Source organism: Monodon monoceros, unplaced genomic scaffold (genome assembly GCF_005190385.1).
Source record: "Monodon monoceros isolate NGI ecotype Baffin Bay Population unplaced genomic scaffold, NGI_Narwhal_1 Super_Scaffold_4, whole genome shotgun sequence".
Lineage (NCBI taxonomy): Eukaryota > Metazoa > Chordata > Mammalia > Artiodactyla > Monodontidae > Monodon > Monodon monoceros.
In genome coordinates this window covers 66419599-66435112 of record NW_021703781.1, presented here as the reverse complement: position 1 = coordinate 66435112, position 15514 = coordinate 66419599, and the positions used below count along the sequence as shown (strand labels likewise).

The window sequence follows — 15514 nt, the reverse complement described above, 5'->3', positions numbered from 1 at the left end:
TAATCTCTTCTCTATGTGGGCGTATACTGCCCACAGAATATGCTCCCTGAAGGCACCTCCACAGTGCCTTAGTGAAGCAGATACTGCTGGGGGGATTTTGTTCCTTCCACTGGACCCCTTTGCAGCATTTATTATTGCTGATGACTCCTTCCCAGAACATTTACTCTTCTGTTATTCTGGCAACATTTTCCCTGTTCTCTTTCCACCTCTCCCATCACAGCTTCTCCCTTGGTATTGTAAGCTCAGGTTCACTTCTCTCACTTTACACTCTCCCTAGGACACCATCATCATTTACAATTTCAAGCGTGATAACTTTTAGACCAGTAAGTATTGAGTTTTCTCCTCCAGATGGCCAAAAAAACTCCTGAGAACTGTTCGGCAGAGCTGTCTCACCCAAGATTGATGTTTCAGGGATTTTATATAGGCAGTACTCTAGGAATACAGACAAGAGACAATAACTTCCTCAATAACTAAAATCACTACACCGTTCAATATTAATCTGTATACTCACTTGAATCCGCACTTTGCTTCTTAGAATTTTGTCCCTTGGGTTTCAAGCCATATCCCATTTCTATGAGCACATGGTCTAAGAATTTTCCTAAAAGTGATTAAGAGAACATATTTCCATTGAGATATTATACTAAGTATTAGAGGAAAAGAATAAATACAAAAGAAATGAATCAATCACATGATTTAAAAATTACACCAGCATATTTTTTACTAGTTCAGTTTCTATGTGTAAAATATAGTTTATTAATTTTCAGCTTTAAAAATTGAGTCAAGGGGCTTCCCTGGTGGTGCAGTGGTTAAGAATCTGCCTGCCAATGCAGGGGACACGGGTTCGCGCCCTGGTCCAGAAAGATCCCACATGCCGCGGAGCAACTAAGCCTGTGCACCACAACTACTGAGCATGTACTCTAGAGCCCACAAGCCACAACTACTGAGCCCGTGTGCCACAACTACTGAAGCCTGCGCACCTAGAGCCTGTGCTCTGCAACAAGAAGCCACCGCAATGAGAAGCCCATGCACCGCCACAAAGAGTAGCCCCCACTCGCTGCAACTAGAGGAAGCCCACCTGCAGCAACAAAGACCCAATGCAGCCAAAAATAAATAAAAATAAATTTATTAGAAAAAACTGAGTCAAAATCCCCATCATCGCTTAACAAAAAATTTAATAAAAATATTTCACTTAAAAATTACGAATAACATGGAAGATTTAGTTACCACCTCACTGGCATGCTATGAATGACCACCATTTATAAGAAAAAATAAATTTAAGACATAAGACTACTTCATCTCAGACATAAAGTATGGCTGAATCAAGTGTCAACCAGCAGCCACATAAACTTCAAGTTCCCTCAAACAGTATCCAAAAGCTCAAGTCACAACATGGAACATACATAGCAAAGAAACAAAACACAGAGATTTTATACTCAATTTCACAACAGGATTAACTGAATTTTCTACCAAGTAATCAACCAATGATGGGTCTCAAGCAATAGAAGAGTAATAATACCTTGGAAACCAAGAGGCAATTATAAGCACACTGTCAGAAGTCACTTTTTAAATATGTACAAAGCCATAAAGGAAGAACAGGATTCCAAACTGCTTCCATTTCCACAACTTAAATACTATGTGCTTATGGGCTTAATGCTAACCAAATACAGTTCTGTGAAGGTTGTTCAAAGAAAAAGCACTGATGGTAAGGATGGACAAATTCACAGAAAAATTCCTGAATTTTCCCAGTAAATGAGTAGAAATCAGGGATATTATAATGGCTGTATTAAAAAGATACTAGAGTTTTCCCACAATAAGTCTAGATCTAGCCTTTTAATGTACCAAATTCTATAAACTTGTGCCTTGTCTTTGATAAACTGCCAACTGCAAGAGCAGAGCCAAGGCCATATTTCCCGTCACAATCTGAATGACTCCAGAGTGGGGCTTACTTGGTCTCACTTCATGTTTCTATTTCTTCTCTGAGTAACAGGTGGGCACTAAATAACATATTAAGTGCTCCATTTAAAAAGAAAGATTCAGGGCTTCCCTGGTGGCGCAGTGGCTGAGAATCTGCCTGCCAACGCAGGGGACACGGGTTCGAGCCCTGGTCTGGGAGGATCCCACATGCCGCGGAGCAATGGGGCCCGCGAGCCACAATTACTGAGCCTGCAGGTCTGGAGCCTGTGCTCTGCAACAAGAGAGGCCGCGACAGTGAGAGGCCCGCACACAGCGATGAAGAGTGGCCCCCACTCACCACAACTAGAGAAAGCCCGCGCACAGAAACGAAGACCAACACAGTCATAAATAAATAAATAAAATTAAAAAAAAAAAAAAAAGAAAGATTCAGATCTTACCTGAACTTGTCAGCATAACATCCACAGCAAAGGAAATCACTTCTTTTGAGATGTCCACAATCTTTAGAGAGCAGTACTGCTGCATTAACAGTGATTTAATAGTTTTCATACAATCATTGCTCCAATTCCCCTCTACTGGGATAACATTGGCTACAAAGCATTTTATGGCCTGAAAGATTTTACACAAGTTACTAAAAATTAGTATTTGAAAGTGACTTTTTTCTAATTAATTATGCAAAGATTTTTTTAAAGACAATGTATTTCATGCTGAATATTCATCAAAAATCTTCAAGTACTAATCTGATAAACAATTTTATGAATAATTATTTGTCTCTCTTGATATTCTATCCACAATGCTTTTCCTTTTGGGACTTTAAGCTTGAGAAATCAATCAAAGGATGGTTATTATCCTTCAATTACACATAAATTCAAGTTGCTTCCAAATAATGTAATAAATATAAAAATGATTGTTTTTAAAGAGCAGATTGATAAGATGTCCCTAAAAATGCTAAGTTTCCTACCTGAGGCAGTACTTAACTAAGTAATGCCTAATAAAATGGAGCCAAGAAAGTCCATGATTGTTTCTCTACATAGTAAAAGATACACCAATAGGTCCTTTCTCATAATAACCATGGCAACAAACACGCAAATATTATGTCCATCAAAAACAGCTCCTTTGGGATGCTATTAGGAATTCAAAAAGTAAAAGAGACTTACACAAGGAGGAAACAAGTCAATTTTTCTGTTTAGTTGGTGAATTCTGTTTACCGGAATTATTTCTTCATTTCCATAATCAATATATAAGACTTGTGCCTTCTTCTGCAGCACATCAACATCTTGTATTATTACTCTGTTCCAGGTCTGAAAGTGAAATATAACGGTATTCTGCTTCTAAACAGCATTTCACAGTCTTAGGTTTAAAAACTCTCAATCTACAGAACATGCAAAGGAAAAGTTACTGTTCTGTTCTGAGATACTCTATTAACAAGTTACCTTAATTTCCTAAGAATCTGGCTCAGAAATCCCCAAATCTGTCCATTTTAGATGCTTTAATATACACAACAATTCCCAGGCTATTCTAGCCCAGCGGACTCTGTGACACACTAATGCCTCAGCTACACAAATAAACACAAGCTCTCGGACTAGCAATCACTCTGTACCCAGCAACTGAGGAGCCTACATGCAGAGCTGGAGTGGCCTCAGGCAGGGAGGAAGTAAGCAAACAGACGTGGACTCCTGACTGAGGAAGAGAAACAGCAGTGTGACCAGAGTCTCACCTCAAGCCATCTAATGCATCATTAAAAGCTCTGGTGTCAAGCTGATAGGACCAAAGTAAATTAAAATATCTTGTTAAATATTTCATTAGGGGTTACCTGATCGACAGTGTACTTGGCAACACAAACTTCCCCCTTTACAGGAATATAATCTTCTTCATGTGCCTTATTTGCATATGTTTCCTTTAAGCTCGCAGACAGTTGGTTCATGTATTCTAAAACTTCTGAAGAATGTAACTGCACATAAAAGTCACCTGGGTGTTTGAATTCAGTAACTATACCCTTTCAAAGACAAAAAAGTTGCAGTAACTCACTGAGAACAAAGCAAATGTTAATTTTGTAAAGCTTTATAACAAGATACAAAAAGTACTGTAGACAAGTTTTTGCAATCTTTATCAATTTCAGTTGTATTTTGGAGCTGTCTTATAAACTCAAACACAGGAAACAAGGAAATAAAAATCTACAGTTCTTTGGATCTCTGTCTATGGAAATTAAACAACAAATACCTTTATTTCCATGCTTTTCCTGAGTTGTAGGCTTCTCAAATCAGAAAACATTATTTTATCAGCACAAATGGCTATTTCTTTAGTAACTCCAAGAGGACAGTCACTCTGGTTTGAAAAAACACATTAAGTGAGTTACTTACAAGCACATGTTTAAATGATACCATGGCCGGACTTCCCTGGTGGCACAGTGGTTAAGAATCCACCTGCCAATGCAGGGGACACAGGTTTGATCCCTGGTCTGGGAAGATCCCACCTGCTGCAGAGCAACTAAGCCTGTGGGCCACAACTACTGAGACTGCGCTCTAGAGCCTGTAAGCCACAAGTACTGAGCCCGTGCATCTAGAGCCCATGCTCTGCAACAAGAGAAGCCACTGCAATGAGAAGCCCGTGCACCGCAACCAAGAGTAGCCCACAATCGCTGCAACTAGAGAAAGCCCACGTGTAGCAACGAAAAGCCAATGCAGTCAAAAATAAATAAATTAAAAATAACATAAAATAAAATAAATGATACCATGGCCACTATCTGCTAGAACCGAGGTCAAAACAGCCTGACTCCCAGGTTTGAATGAGGGTATAGAGAAATAACATACGTCTTCTAGAGTCACTAAAACGTACCGTCCATAGGCAGTGTGCATAGCACTGGGATCACCCAAGAATCAGGCCATGATGGTGATGGCAATGTTGAGTTTATTTTTTAAAAAAGGGGGTGGGGAGGGTAGTGTTTTAAGTTTTCACTTGTTAACATTTTTATAGGAATGGATTTTTTTTTTTAAAGTAGAAGCTAGGACCAGCTAGAGAAAGCTAAAATTTACCTATAAAATATGAGTTGGACATCACTGATACTTTCCAGATTGCAAATGATTTACCCCATACAGTTATCTACATGGAAGAAAGGTATTAACAGGAAAAAGTGCTCCTTAGATAACAGGGCCCTATTAGAATCCAGTACACAAAGCTAGAGAGCATGTGCACGCAGGGGCTACAAAGAGACAACTTTCTCAGTAGTCCACCTACAGCGAGACGCGGCCATCTCAAGTCCTTTTCGGAAAAAGCTGGGCATAAGCAGTTCTCATAGACCCCCAACGCTCACCAAATCTATCACTAGGGTGTACAGATTTATTCAACAGGAATAAACAAACACTGGTGAAATGGAGAAATAAGTCATAAATATTTTATTTAGCTTAGGTCCTCTTATTTCAAAATAAAGGGAGTCATTAAAAATTCACTCTAAAGGCAAAGAGAAAGTAAGTATATCATACCTCTTTTTTCACTTCCATGTTCTTTGTTTCAAAAGGTGATTTATTATCTTCAAGTTTGTGGAAACTGAAATAAAGCAACCAATTATAATGCTTACAGCACAGAACCAATTAAAAGTAAGGGCCACAATAATGTTAAATTCTCAACAAAATCCACAAAGAGCAAAACAGCTTCTTCCAGAAAGAATCACAGTAGTAACAAAGTAAAACAACCCCATGCCGGCTATGCAAGGGTCTGCCCTGTGCACAGGTGTGCTTCTTCCAAAAGCCACCTAATGAAAGGGAGATAGCCACAATCTCCAAGCCTCAGTTTCCCTATCTGCAAAATGGAGAAAATACCTACATTACTTAAAACAGAGTTTTGGGGATCAAAAATTGTAGTGCTGTTCACTTCAGATTTGTATACTTTATGTTATACTTAAATAAAAAAGTAAAAAGCAGCAACTTTTACATAGTTATGGCCTGCTTACCTGATTTGATCCTTATACTACCAAAAAAAAAAAAATCACACTTACTTCTGCTGAACAGGTTTGCACACGATGCTGTGGGCTGCCCAGTCCCTTCTCTGGCATGCAACAGAGCAGTAGTACGTCTGCTTGCACTGTGAGCACCTCAGCGGCCCTACAGAACACAGCCCATGACACCACCAGTGTTTTATTGCAAATATTTGTTGGCAGGAACAAGACCGTTTCAAAGACGTCATTCTATTAATCGTATCAAGGAGAATATGTGAAGAGGATTATGCTGTTTATGATTAGGTGTTAAAACTGAATTTATAGGGCTTCCCTGGTGGCGCAGTGGTTGAGAGTCCACCTGCCACTGCAGGGGACATGGGTTCATGCCCCGGTCCGGGAGGATCCCACATGCCGTGGAGCGGCTGGGCCCGTGAGCCATGGCCGCTGAGCCTGCACATCCGGAGCCTGTGCTCCGCAACGGGAGAGGCCACAACAGTGAGAGGCCCGCGTACCGCAAAAAACAAAAAACAAAACAAAAAAACCACAGGGAGATACCACTACACATCCATGAGAAGGGCTAAAATTAAAAGGACTGAAAACACCAAATGTTGACAAAGATGTGGAGCAACCAGAACTCACTCCCAGTGGGAATACAAAATGGGACAACTACTTTAGAAAACGGTTTGGCTTTTTCTTATAAAGTTAAGCATACACTTACCTTTTGACTCAGCAATCCTACCCCTAGGTTTGTACCCAAAAGAAACGAGAACATACGTCCACACAAAGACTTATGCAAAAATGTGTAGAGAGCTCTATTCATAATAGCCAAAAGCTGGACACAAGCGAAATGTCCAACAGAACAGATATACACATTGTGATATCATGTAATGAAATGCTACTCAGCAACGAACAAAAAAATTAATGTACATGCAAAAACATGGATTAAACTCAGAAATATTTTCTGAACAGGAAAAGCTTCCCACAGAGTCTATATTGTATGATTCCATTTACAAGAAATTCTGTAACTGGTAAAATTAATTTATGGTGAAACAACAACAGTGGTTGCCTCTGGGGGGTATAGTGACTGGGAAGGGACATGAGGGAACATTCTGAGAAGATGGAAGTATTCTTCATCTTGATTGGGCTATGAGTTTGTGCCTTTCAGTGCAAGTATGTTTTATCTCAAAAAAAGTATAAAAAATTATCAAGTAAAGAAGCATGGGGCTTCCCTGGTGGCTCAGTGGTTGAGAGTCCGCCTGCCGATGCAGGGGACACGGGCTCGTGCCCTGGTCCAGGAAGATCCCACATGCTGCGGAGCAGCTAGGCCCGTGAGCCATGGCTGCTGAGCCTGCGCATCCGGAGCCTGTGCTCCGCAACGGGAGAGGCCACAACAGTGAGAGGCCCGTGTACTGCAAAAAAAAAAAAAAAAAGCATGGATGAACAAGAATGGTAGGATGTTGGCAGCTGTTGAAGCTGGGAAATGGGTATATGATTTATATATACTCTTCTGTTTATATTTAATGTTTTACATAATATTTTTCAAATGTGTAAAGGAATAATCCAACAGGCATCTGAGAGCAATATGCTTACCAAACAGACCGCAGGAATGGCAAGTTGTCGACTGAAGAGGAGGTCCTAATGAGCTGAAGAGTGCTGGATCATTTATGGACAAGGAACTCTCAACCAACTTGTGTACTTTTTTTGATTTTGCAGGAGACACATTATTGCTAGTCTTCTATTAAGAAAAGAGAATAGCAGTATTAAAACTTGGTAATAATGTTTTGTTTGTTAAATATTAGATTTGGGATTTCCTCTGCCGAGAAGACAAGATAGATGTACTTTCCCTTACTCCTACCATTAAGTACAACTAAAAACCTTGGACTTATATATAAAATAAATATACAGTGACACTGAAGGAAGGCAGCAGACAGGCTAGGAACTTGGCACCCAGAGAAGGACATGGCAGTGAGTCCCCAGAGTTTTTATTCTCCCTCATATATCCCAGATGCGGTGCTGGAGAAGTCAGAAACACCCAAAGGCACAGACGATAAAAGCCCGAACAAAAAGCCTGCTCGCTTGCTCTCTCTAGCCAAAAGACCAGGAAAGGTACGGCCCAGCCAGACAGAAAAACTTTATCAGTAACTGCTCTACTCCAGACAGTTGCCGCAGAAAAAACTGTGGCCCCATCCCACCAGCAAAGGTAGACTGGGGAGCCTAGACCTCCACCTTCACCAGGCTACAGTGAGGTGCCCCTCTCTCCCACTTGGGTGATATCAGAGAAGGCCAACAGAGTAGGGAGCCAGCACTTCATCCTCGTGGGGTCTCCCTGTGGAGACTGCATGGGGAGCATGGACTTCTGCCTGGCAGTAAAGAGTGTCCCCCATGCCCCCCAACTACCAGTACCATTGGGGTGGTGTTAAGAGGAAACCTAGTGGACAGTCAGGATTTTCCACCACCATTCAATAGTAATGAGTGGAGTGTCTCCAAACCCTTCCACCTCCAATCCTCCCTCCACCTCGTGTTAAGTAGAGAGGATATGGGGGGGGGGGGAGCAGTAAGGATGCTGGGAAGCTGAACTCCCACCCTTGTCCAGCCAAGAACATCCTGGGCCATAGAACAAACTTCAACCAATTTAAAAGAATTTAAATCATACAGACGGTGTTATTCAACCACAATGGACTTACACTAGAAATCAGTAACAGAATGAGAACAGATAATCTCCAAACATTTGGAAACTAGACAATACACTTCTAAATAATGCATGAGTCAAAGAGGATGTCTCAGGGAAATGTTTTAAAAATACACTGAACTAAAAGAAAATAAAATTACAACATATCAAATTTGTGGGACACGAAGTATCGCCAAGACAGAAATTTATAGCTCTAAAGTCACATACTAGAAAAGAGGTAAAGTCTCAAATTAATAATGTAAGTTCTCATCTCAAGAACCTAAACAATAAGAACAAAATGTGCCCAAAGCAAGCAGAGGAAGGAAACGATAAAGATAAAAGCAGAAATCAATGTAATTAAAAATAAAAACTTGGAGGAAAAAAATCAGTGAAACAAGACCTGGTCCTTTGAAAAGATGAACAAAATTGATAAATCTCTAGCAAGACTAACAATGAAGAAATCAGAGGCAGAAATTACCGATATCAGGAATGAAATAAGGGATATATTACTACAGACCATGAAGATATAAAAATGATAATGGAATACTTCGAACAACTCTATGTAGACTTCACAATGTAAGCAAAATGGACCAATTCCTGAAAAATCACAAATTATCACAATATGAAATAGATAATTTGAATAGCCTTATAAATATTAAGGAAACTGAATCATAATTTTAAAACTCCCCCAAACATAAATCCCCAAGCCCATATGGTTTTTACCACCGGAGAATACTACCAAATGTTTAAAGAAGAATTATTTAACACCAACTCTATACAATCTCTATTCCAGAAAACTAATATTACCTTGATACCCAAACTATACAAAGACAATAAAAAAGAGAAAATCACAGACCAAGCTCTCTCATGAAAACGGATGTAAAAAATCCTCATCGAAACAATATCAGATATAATTCAGCAACATATAAAAAATAATTATACACCATGACCAACTGGGGCTTATTCCAGGGATGCAAGACTGGTTAAATTAAAAAAATATATATCAATGCAATCCACCAAACTAACAGGCTAAAGGAGGAAAAAAATCACAACAATATCAATGGATGAAGAAAAAGCATCTTCAAAATTTCAATACCTATTCATGATATAAACTCTCAGAAAAGTAGGAAGAGAAAACTTCATCAACTTGATAAAGATCGTCTGCAAAAATTCTATAGCTAACATTATACTCAACAGTGAAAAGACTCAGTGCTTTCCCCCTAGGTTTGGAAACAAATATGTCCACTGTCACCACTCTTAACATAATGCTAGAAGTTCTAGTCAGTGCAATAAAGCAAGAAAAGGAAATTAAAACCATATATTTTAAAAAGGAAGAAATAAAATTGTCTTTTATTGGCAGATGATATAATTGTCTATGTAGAAAATTGCAAGCAGTCTACAAAAAAATTCCTAGAATAAGTGACTCCTGGAAGGTCACAGGATGCAAGGTAAACATGTGAAATCAACCATATTTTTATATATTAGCAATGAACGTGAGGACACATGAAATAAAATATATAACAGCATTTACAATCACTCAAAAAACAATACTTAGGTGTAAATCTAACAAAACGTGCACAGCTGGTAAGCTGCAAACCACAAAGTGAAAGAAATAAAAGAATATCTAAATAAATTGGGAGACAGATTGTGTTAACTGGAAGATTCACCACAGCAAAGATGTCAACAATTTTCAAATTGATATACAGGCTTAATACAATTCCTATCAAAATTCCATTAAGATTTTTTGTAGATACAAACAAGATTGTTCTAAAATGTATACTGGAAAGGAAGGAAACTAGATTAAATGATTTTGAAAAAAGAAACGGAAAGTGGGAGGCATCACTGTACCCAACTTCAAGACTTGACCATCATAGCTCCAGTACTGTGTGGTACTGGTGGAGGGAAAGACCCATAGATCAGTGGAAAAGAAAAGAGAATCCAGAATAGACCCACACAAATTAGCCCAGCTAATTTCCGACAAAAGTGCAAAAGCAATTCAGTGGAGGAAAGATAACATTTTCAACAAATGGTGCTGCAGCAATTGGACATCCCTAGCCAAAAAAAAATTAACCTCAACCTAAGTCTCACAACTTATAATTAACTCAAAATGGACCACAAATTTAAATATAAAACTACAAACTTTGGGGGGAAAAAAACCCCAAAACTTTCTGCATCTATAGCAGCAAAAAGTTCTTAGACTTGACACCAAAAGTATAATCCATAAAAGGAAAAATTGACCAGGACCTAGCTAAAAACTTTTGCTCTGCTAAACATCTTGTTAAGAGAATAAAAAGACAAGCTGGAAACTGGGAGAAAATATTTGTAAATCACATATTTGACAAAGCACTAGAATCTGTAATATATAAAGAACTTGCAAAACTTGGCAGTAAAAAAATAAACAATCCAAATTAGAAAATGGACAAAGACATGGAGAACATCTCACCAAAAAGGATACACAGATGGCAAATAAGCACGTGAAAAGATGTTTATCATTAGCCATTAGTCAAACAAAACCACAATGAGCTATCACTACACAAATGTGACAAAAGGGAAACTAAAAATACTAACACCACCAAATGCTGGTGAGGATGCTGGGTGCAGAGAATCTGGATCACTCATACATTCTCAATGGGAATATAAAATGGTATAGCCACTCTGGAAAACACTTTGGCAGCTTCTTAAAAAACTAAATATGCAACTACTATATGACCCAAAAATGCACTCCTGGGCATTTATCCTAGAGCAAAAACAAAAATTAAAAACTCATGTTCACATAAAACCTTACACATGAATGTTTACAGCAGTTTTGGTTATAATAGCCAGAAACTGGGAACAATCCAGATGTATTTCAATGGGAGAATGTTTAAATAAGCCACAGAATACTACTCAGCAATAAAAAGCATTGAACTATTGATACATAGAGCAATCTAGGTGAATCTCCAGAGAATTACGCTGAATGAAAAAAATCCAACCCCAAAAGGTACATACTCTATGATTTCATTTATATAACATCCTTGAAATGACAACATTTTGGAAATATGGATTAGATTAATGGTTGCCAGGGGTTAAGAAGGGGGTAGGGGCAGGAGGGAAGTGGATGTGACCATAAAAAGGTGCAGAAGGGATCCTTCGAGTGATGGAAATGTTCTGTATCTTGTCTGTATTATGTCAATAGCCTGACTGTAATATTACACTATAGCTCTTCAGCTTATTACCACAGGAAACAACTGGGTAAAAGCTACAAAGAATCTCTATGATTTCTTCCAACTGTAGGTCAATCTATAATTACCTAAATAGAAAAAGTTGAATTTTATTTTTAAAAAGATACTAGGCTAGAGATAAGACAGTCTGACCTTGAACAATACCTGCAAATTGAGTAATTCTTCATTAACACAATATAAAAAACATGTTTAGAATTTTTTATCCAAAAACACAAAATAGAAAAAAAATAAATAACTTACACTATTTACTTCTTTGGGTGGTGAATTATTTCCAACATTTAATGGTGACACAGAGTTACCTGGGATATAAAACATAATGCCTAATAAAAGTCAAATATTACTTTATTCCTGAAAATGTACAGTAACATAATTAGGTAACATTCAGATAATAAAGCTATACCATAATAACCTTAAAGCTACACTATAAATAAGTAACATCCTACTTTTCCTAATGAAAAAAAAAGGATTTGTTTGAAATTTCCTTGACTACTATATACCTCACTGTTAACTTTTCTCCATTCACGAAGGCAACAAGTTACCAAGCTTTTTGAACTCCAGACTCTATACCCTTAGAAATTACTGAGGACCTCAAAGAGCTTTTGTTTACATAGCTTGTAACTATCAATATTTAGCATTATTAGAAATTAAAACTAAGTATTAGAAATTTCAAATACTAGTAGTTGAAATTAAAACTAAACATTTAAATATATTTACTTAAAAAAAATAAATGCATTACATGTTGACATGGTTTTTTAAAAACTATTTTCCAAAGCAAAAAAGAAAACATTGTGTGAAGAGTGGCACTGTTTGACATTTTTGCACATCTCTTTAATGTTTGGCTTAACCAATGATAGTTGGATTCTCATATCTGCTTTTGAATCCAATTTGTTATGATATGTTGCCTTAACTGTGAAGTAAATCTGGCCTCACACACATACATGGCTGCAAATAGGAGTTGTATTTTATGGCCTTCTCAGGTAACTGTGGATATTCTCCTTTAATTCACACCAAAACTCAAGTGGTAGTTTAAGGGTCAGCTGCAATGTGGAATCTAAAACCGTTATCAATACACTTTTCATACTGTTATATTAGAATCCATTGATTTATCTTGCACTTTAAATGGATTTTTACCCATGCAGGACTACAGAGCATCATGCATTGGTCTTCAGGAAAATATTGAGAAACTCCTGAGTTATGCAGATCTTCCAAATGTTGACACATTTCATAAGACAGTACCGAAAAACCTTATGTGTTAATATCACCATGCATCTCACCAGAAAAGTCTTTTAAGTATTGGGAAGCTGTCAAGCTCAGAGTGGCAGATACACATTTCCTGAAATTCTCATTTTTGCTTGAAAGCTTGCACTTTATCATTAGCAACAAAATACTGTCAGCTGTTTTCTTTGACGTGACAGGCTCACTTTGTCCATTTTTGAGAAAATGACTGCCAGATATCTAAGCCCGAATGACCACAGTGTGTCATTCTTTTCAATTAAAAATGACGTTCCAAGAAAAAAAGTTTCCATTCAGCTCACAACTCAATCACACACATGCTTTTCATACTTCAGTAAGCAGCAAAAGTTAGGAGCAATTTCCATTTTGTTAAGCAAAACACTAAAAATACCTGTACACAAGGCTCAAGACTTATTAATAAATTTGTACTGCTTTATCAAGGGCATTCTTAAGTAAAACTGACACTTCTGGGTTGTTTTGTCTTAACTGCAAGGGCATGAAAATGAAAAACAATGACCACTAGCCCAAGCTGGTACCTCTGCTAAAGGCAAGTTAACAAGGTGCCACAGTCTACTCACCTTTGCTTTTGCACCACCAGCATAAAGTCAGCACAGTGAAAAAGAGCAAATAATGTTTTAATATTATTAGGAAAATAGTTGTGACTCCAGAGCCCCAAGGGCCATACTCTGAGAACTACATCACCATAATATTAAAAGATCACATCTCATACACATTCACAGAGGCTAATTCCACCAGGCCCCAGTCTCCTTAAAAAGCAGATTTTTAGAATTAAGACTAAAGGAATGATTTAAAAAATCAAATGAAACAAGTTAATGTCTTAGACATACCTTTGTGAGCTATTACATGCATAAAATCTGCATAGTATTTTTAGAATATGGCCAATCTTTAGAACATCCATAAAAAGCCAGAGTGTTTGCTTTCTACATTCCCAGTATGTCTCTGGATTGGGGCAGGTGGGGAGGAGGGAGGCTTGTCTGTAGACACTTTCTCCTCAGGAATCCTTCTGTGATTAATGTAGCCAAAGGTAGCTACTTGGCATCTGGTTTTTCCTTCTAAATTAATATGTATATGCAAATCCTGTAAGTTAGCCATTTGGCTGTTCTGTTAATAGCACACTGGTGTATAGTTAACACATACTTTCGATAAGTCGAAGAAACCATCAGAATCAAGTAGTATTAAGCCTACAGGTTTTACTCACCTGTTGGCAGCATCGTCCTGTCTCCTTTGGATCCAGCCACTTCTCCACTGATGCCATTAGAGTTTGAAGATACTGACTTGTCTTCCTGACTAGCCAGATACTGTTTGGTTTGCTCACAAAGCAAAAAATTTTTCTTTTTATTTCCATTCTCTGGGCTTTTCAACCTGAAATTAGGATGGTTAGGATGTCCTCCGGTACTTCTTAAAGACTCATGCGGTGGAAGCTTGCTTTCATTTTTCTCAAAATTAAATGGCTCTGTCATTTTACAGCTAGATGCCTCCAAATTATTTCTTGACATCATATTAAGCGGCAATTTAACATTCACAGAAGTCTAAGGGAAGAAATGTATTTAAAAGGCAACTTTTAATTCCAAAAGTAGAAGCACTGCAGGGCCAGGTGATTTCTCTTTATGTAACAGCTCTTTCTCATCAATGATTCCAAAGCAGATGTAACTGTAACCATGATGTCAAAGCCTGTTCTACAGGCACAAGAAAAGAACGATTCTTTAAGTACAAACTCCAAGTTTAACAGAGTTCGACAACGGGCAAATCAAGAGACATCAAAAGAGTTATCTCTGGATTCGACACCATTCCTTACTTTAAAAAGCTTCTGGAAACAACATGAATAGAAAAGGACCATCAAGTTTTAAACGAAGTATTTCCGACCTAAAGCCTACAACTTAATGGTGAAATACAATAGAGGGTAGTGTTTAGATCAGGTCATCCCCTACCTGTCTAGCCTCTCAGAATCCCTCTATCCTCCCCTACTTGTTGCTCTGCTATGTCTTTGACTATGCTGAACCAGGTCCCCAGAATGCCCTCACTCTCTCATCCACCTGGTCAACCCTTTCCTTCCTAGTCATCCTTCACAATTTGCCTCAGCTGATTCCGGTTTGGTCTGTTTTCCCCAAGTCCTCTGTTTCATAATGTCCAGCTGGGCTTCCATAAATTGTAACTTGTATCTACTGCTTTTAAGGACTTATCTGTGTGTGCCCTTCACTGCAAATAAGGTACACATACTGTTGCAAAGCGCTTCTGAGAAACCTCTAATCAGACATTATGTGGGCTTGTTGTTTCCCTATTACTCCTTGAAAATACTAAGTGTTTGCGCAGAGGAAGTAATATAAGTAGACAAACAACTCTTATTTTTAAGTAGTGACCTATCGCTTTGTCTTTAGCCTGAAGACAAAACTTCTGCCTATCTTCCCCAAACTGCTCAGGAAAAAAAAAGGCAACAGATAGCTGAAACTGGTATGAGTAATAGCTAAATATTATTTGACCTTATTTTAAATAGAAGATAAAGAGCAGAAAAATCCTCCCTCGTGGTGTCCT

At 38.1% G+C, this 15514-nt stretch overlaps 1 protein-coding gene across 1 annotated transcript in view; it reads right to left on the bottom strand.

The window, feature by feature from the left end:
- TDRD1 (tudor domain containing 1) overlaps positions 1-14507 on the bottom strand; it is a 36866-nt gene extending 22359 nt beyond the window's left edge. The window contains exons 1-10 of the mRNA XM_029245620.1: positions 14184-14507; positions 11972-12030; positions 7433-7577; positions 5903-6008; positions 5391-5454; positions 4132-4236; positions 3725-3907; positions 3069-3212; positions 2352-2520; positions 512-598 (exon numbers count right to left, since the gene is read on the bottom strand). Of these exons, the coding sequence (XP_029101453.1) occupies positions 512-598; positions 2352-2520; positions 3069-3212; positions 3725-3907; positions 4132-4236; positions 5391-5454; positions 5903-6008; positions 7433-7577; positions 11972-12030; positions 14184-14484 (1363 nt within the window). The 5' untranslated portion in view covers positions 14485-14507. The remainder of the gene's footprint in view (positions 1-511; positions 599-2351; positions 2521-3068; positions 3213-3724; positions 3908-4131; positions 4237-5390; positions 5455-5902; positions 6009-7432; positions 7578-11971; positions 12031-14183) is intronic.
- Between the last annotated feature and the right edge of the window lie 1007 nt (positions 14508-15514).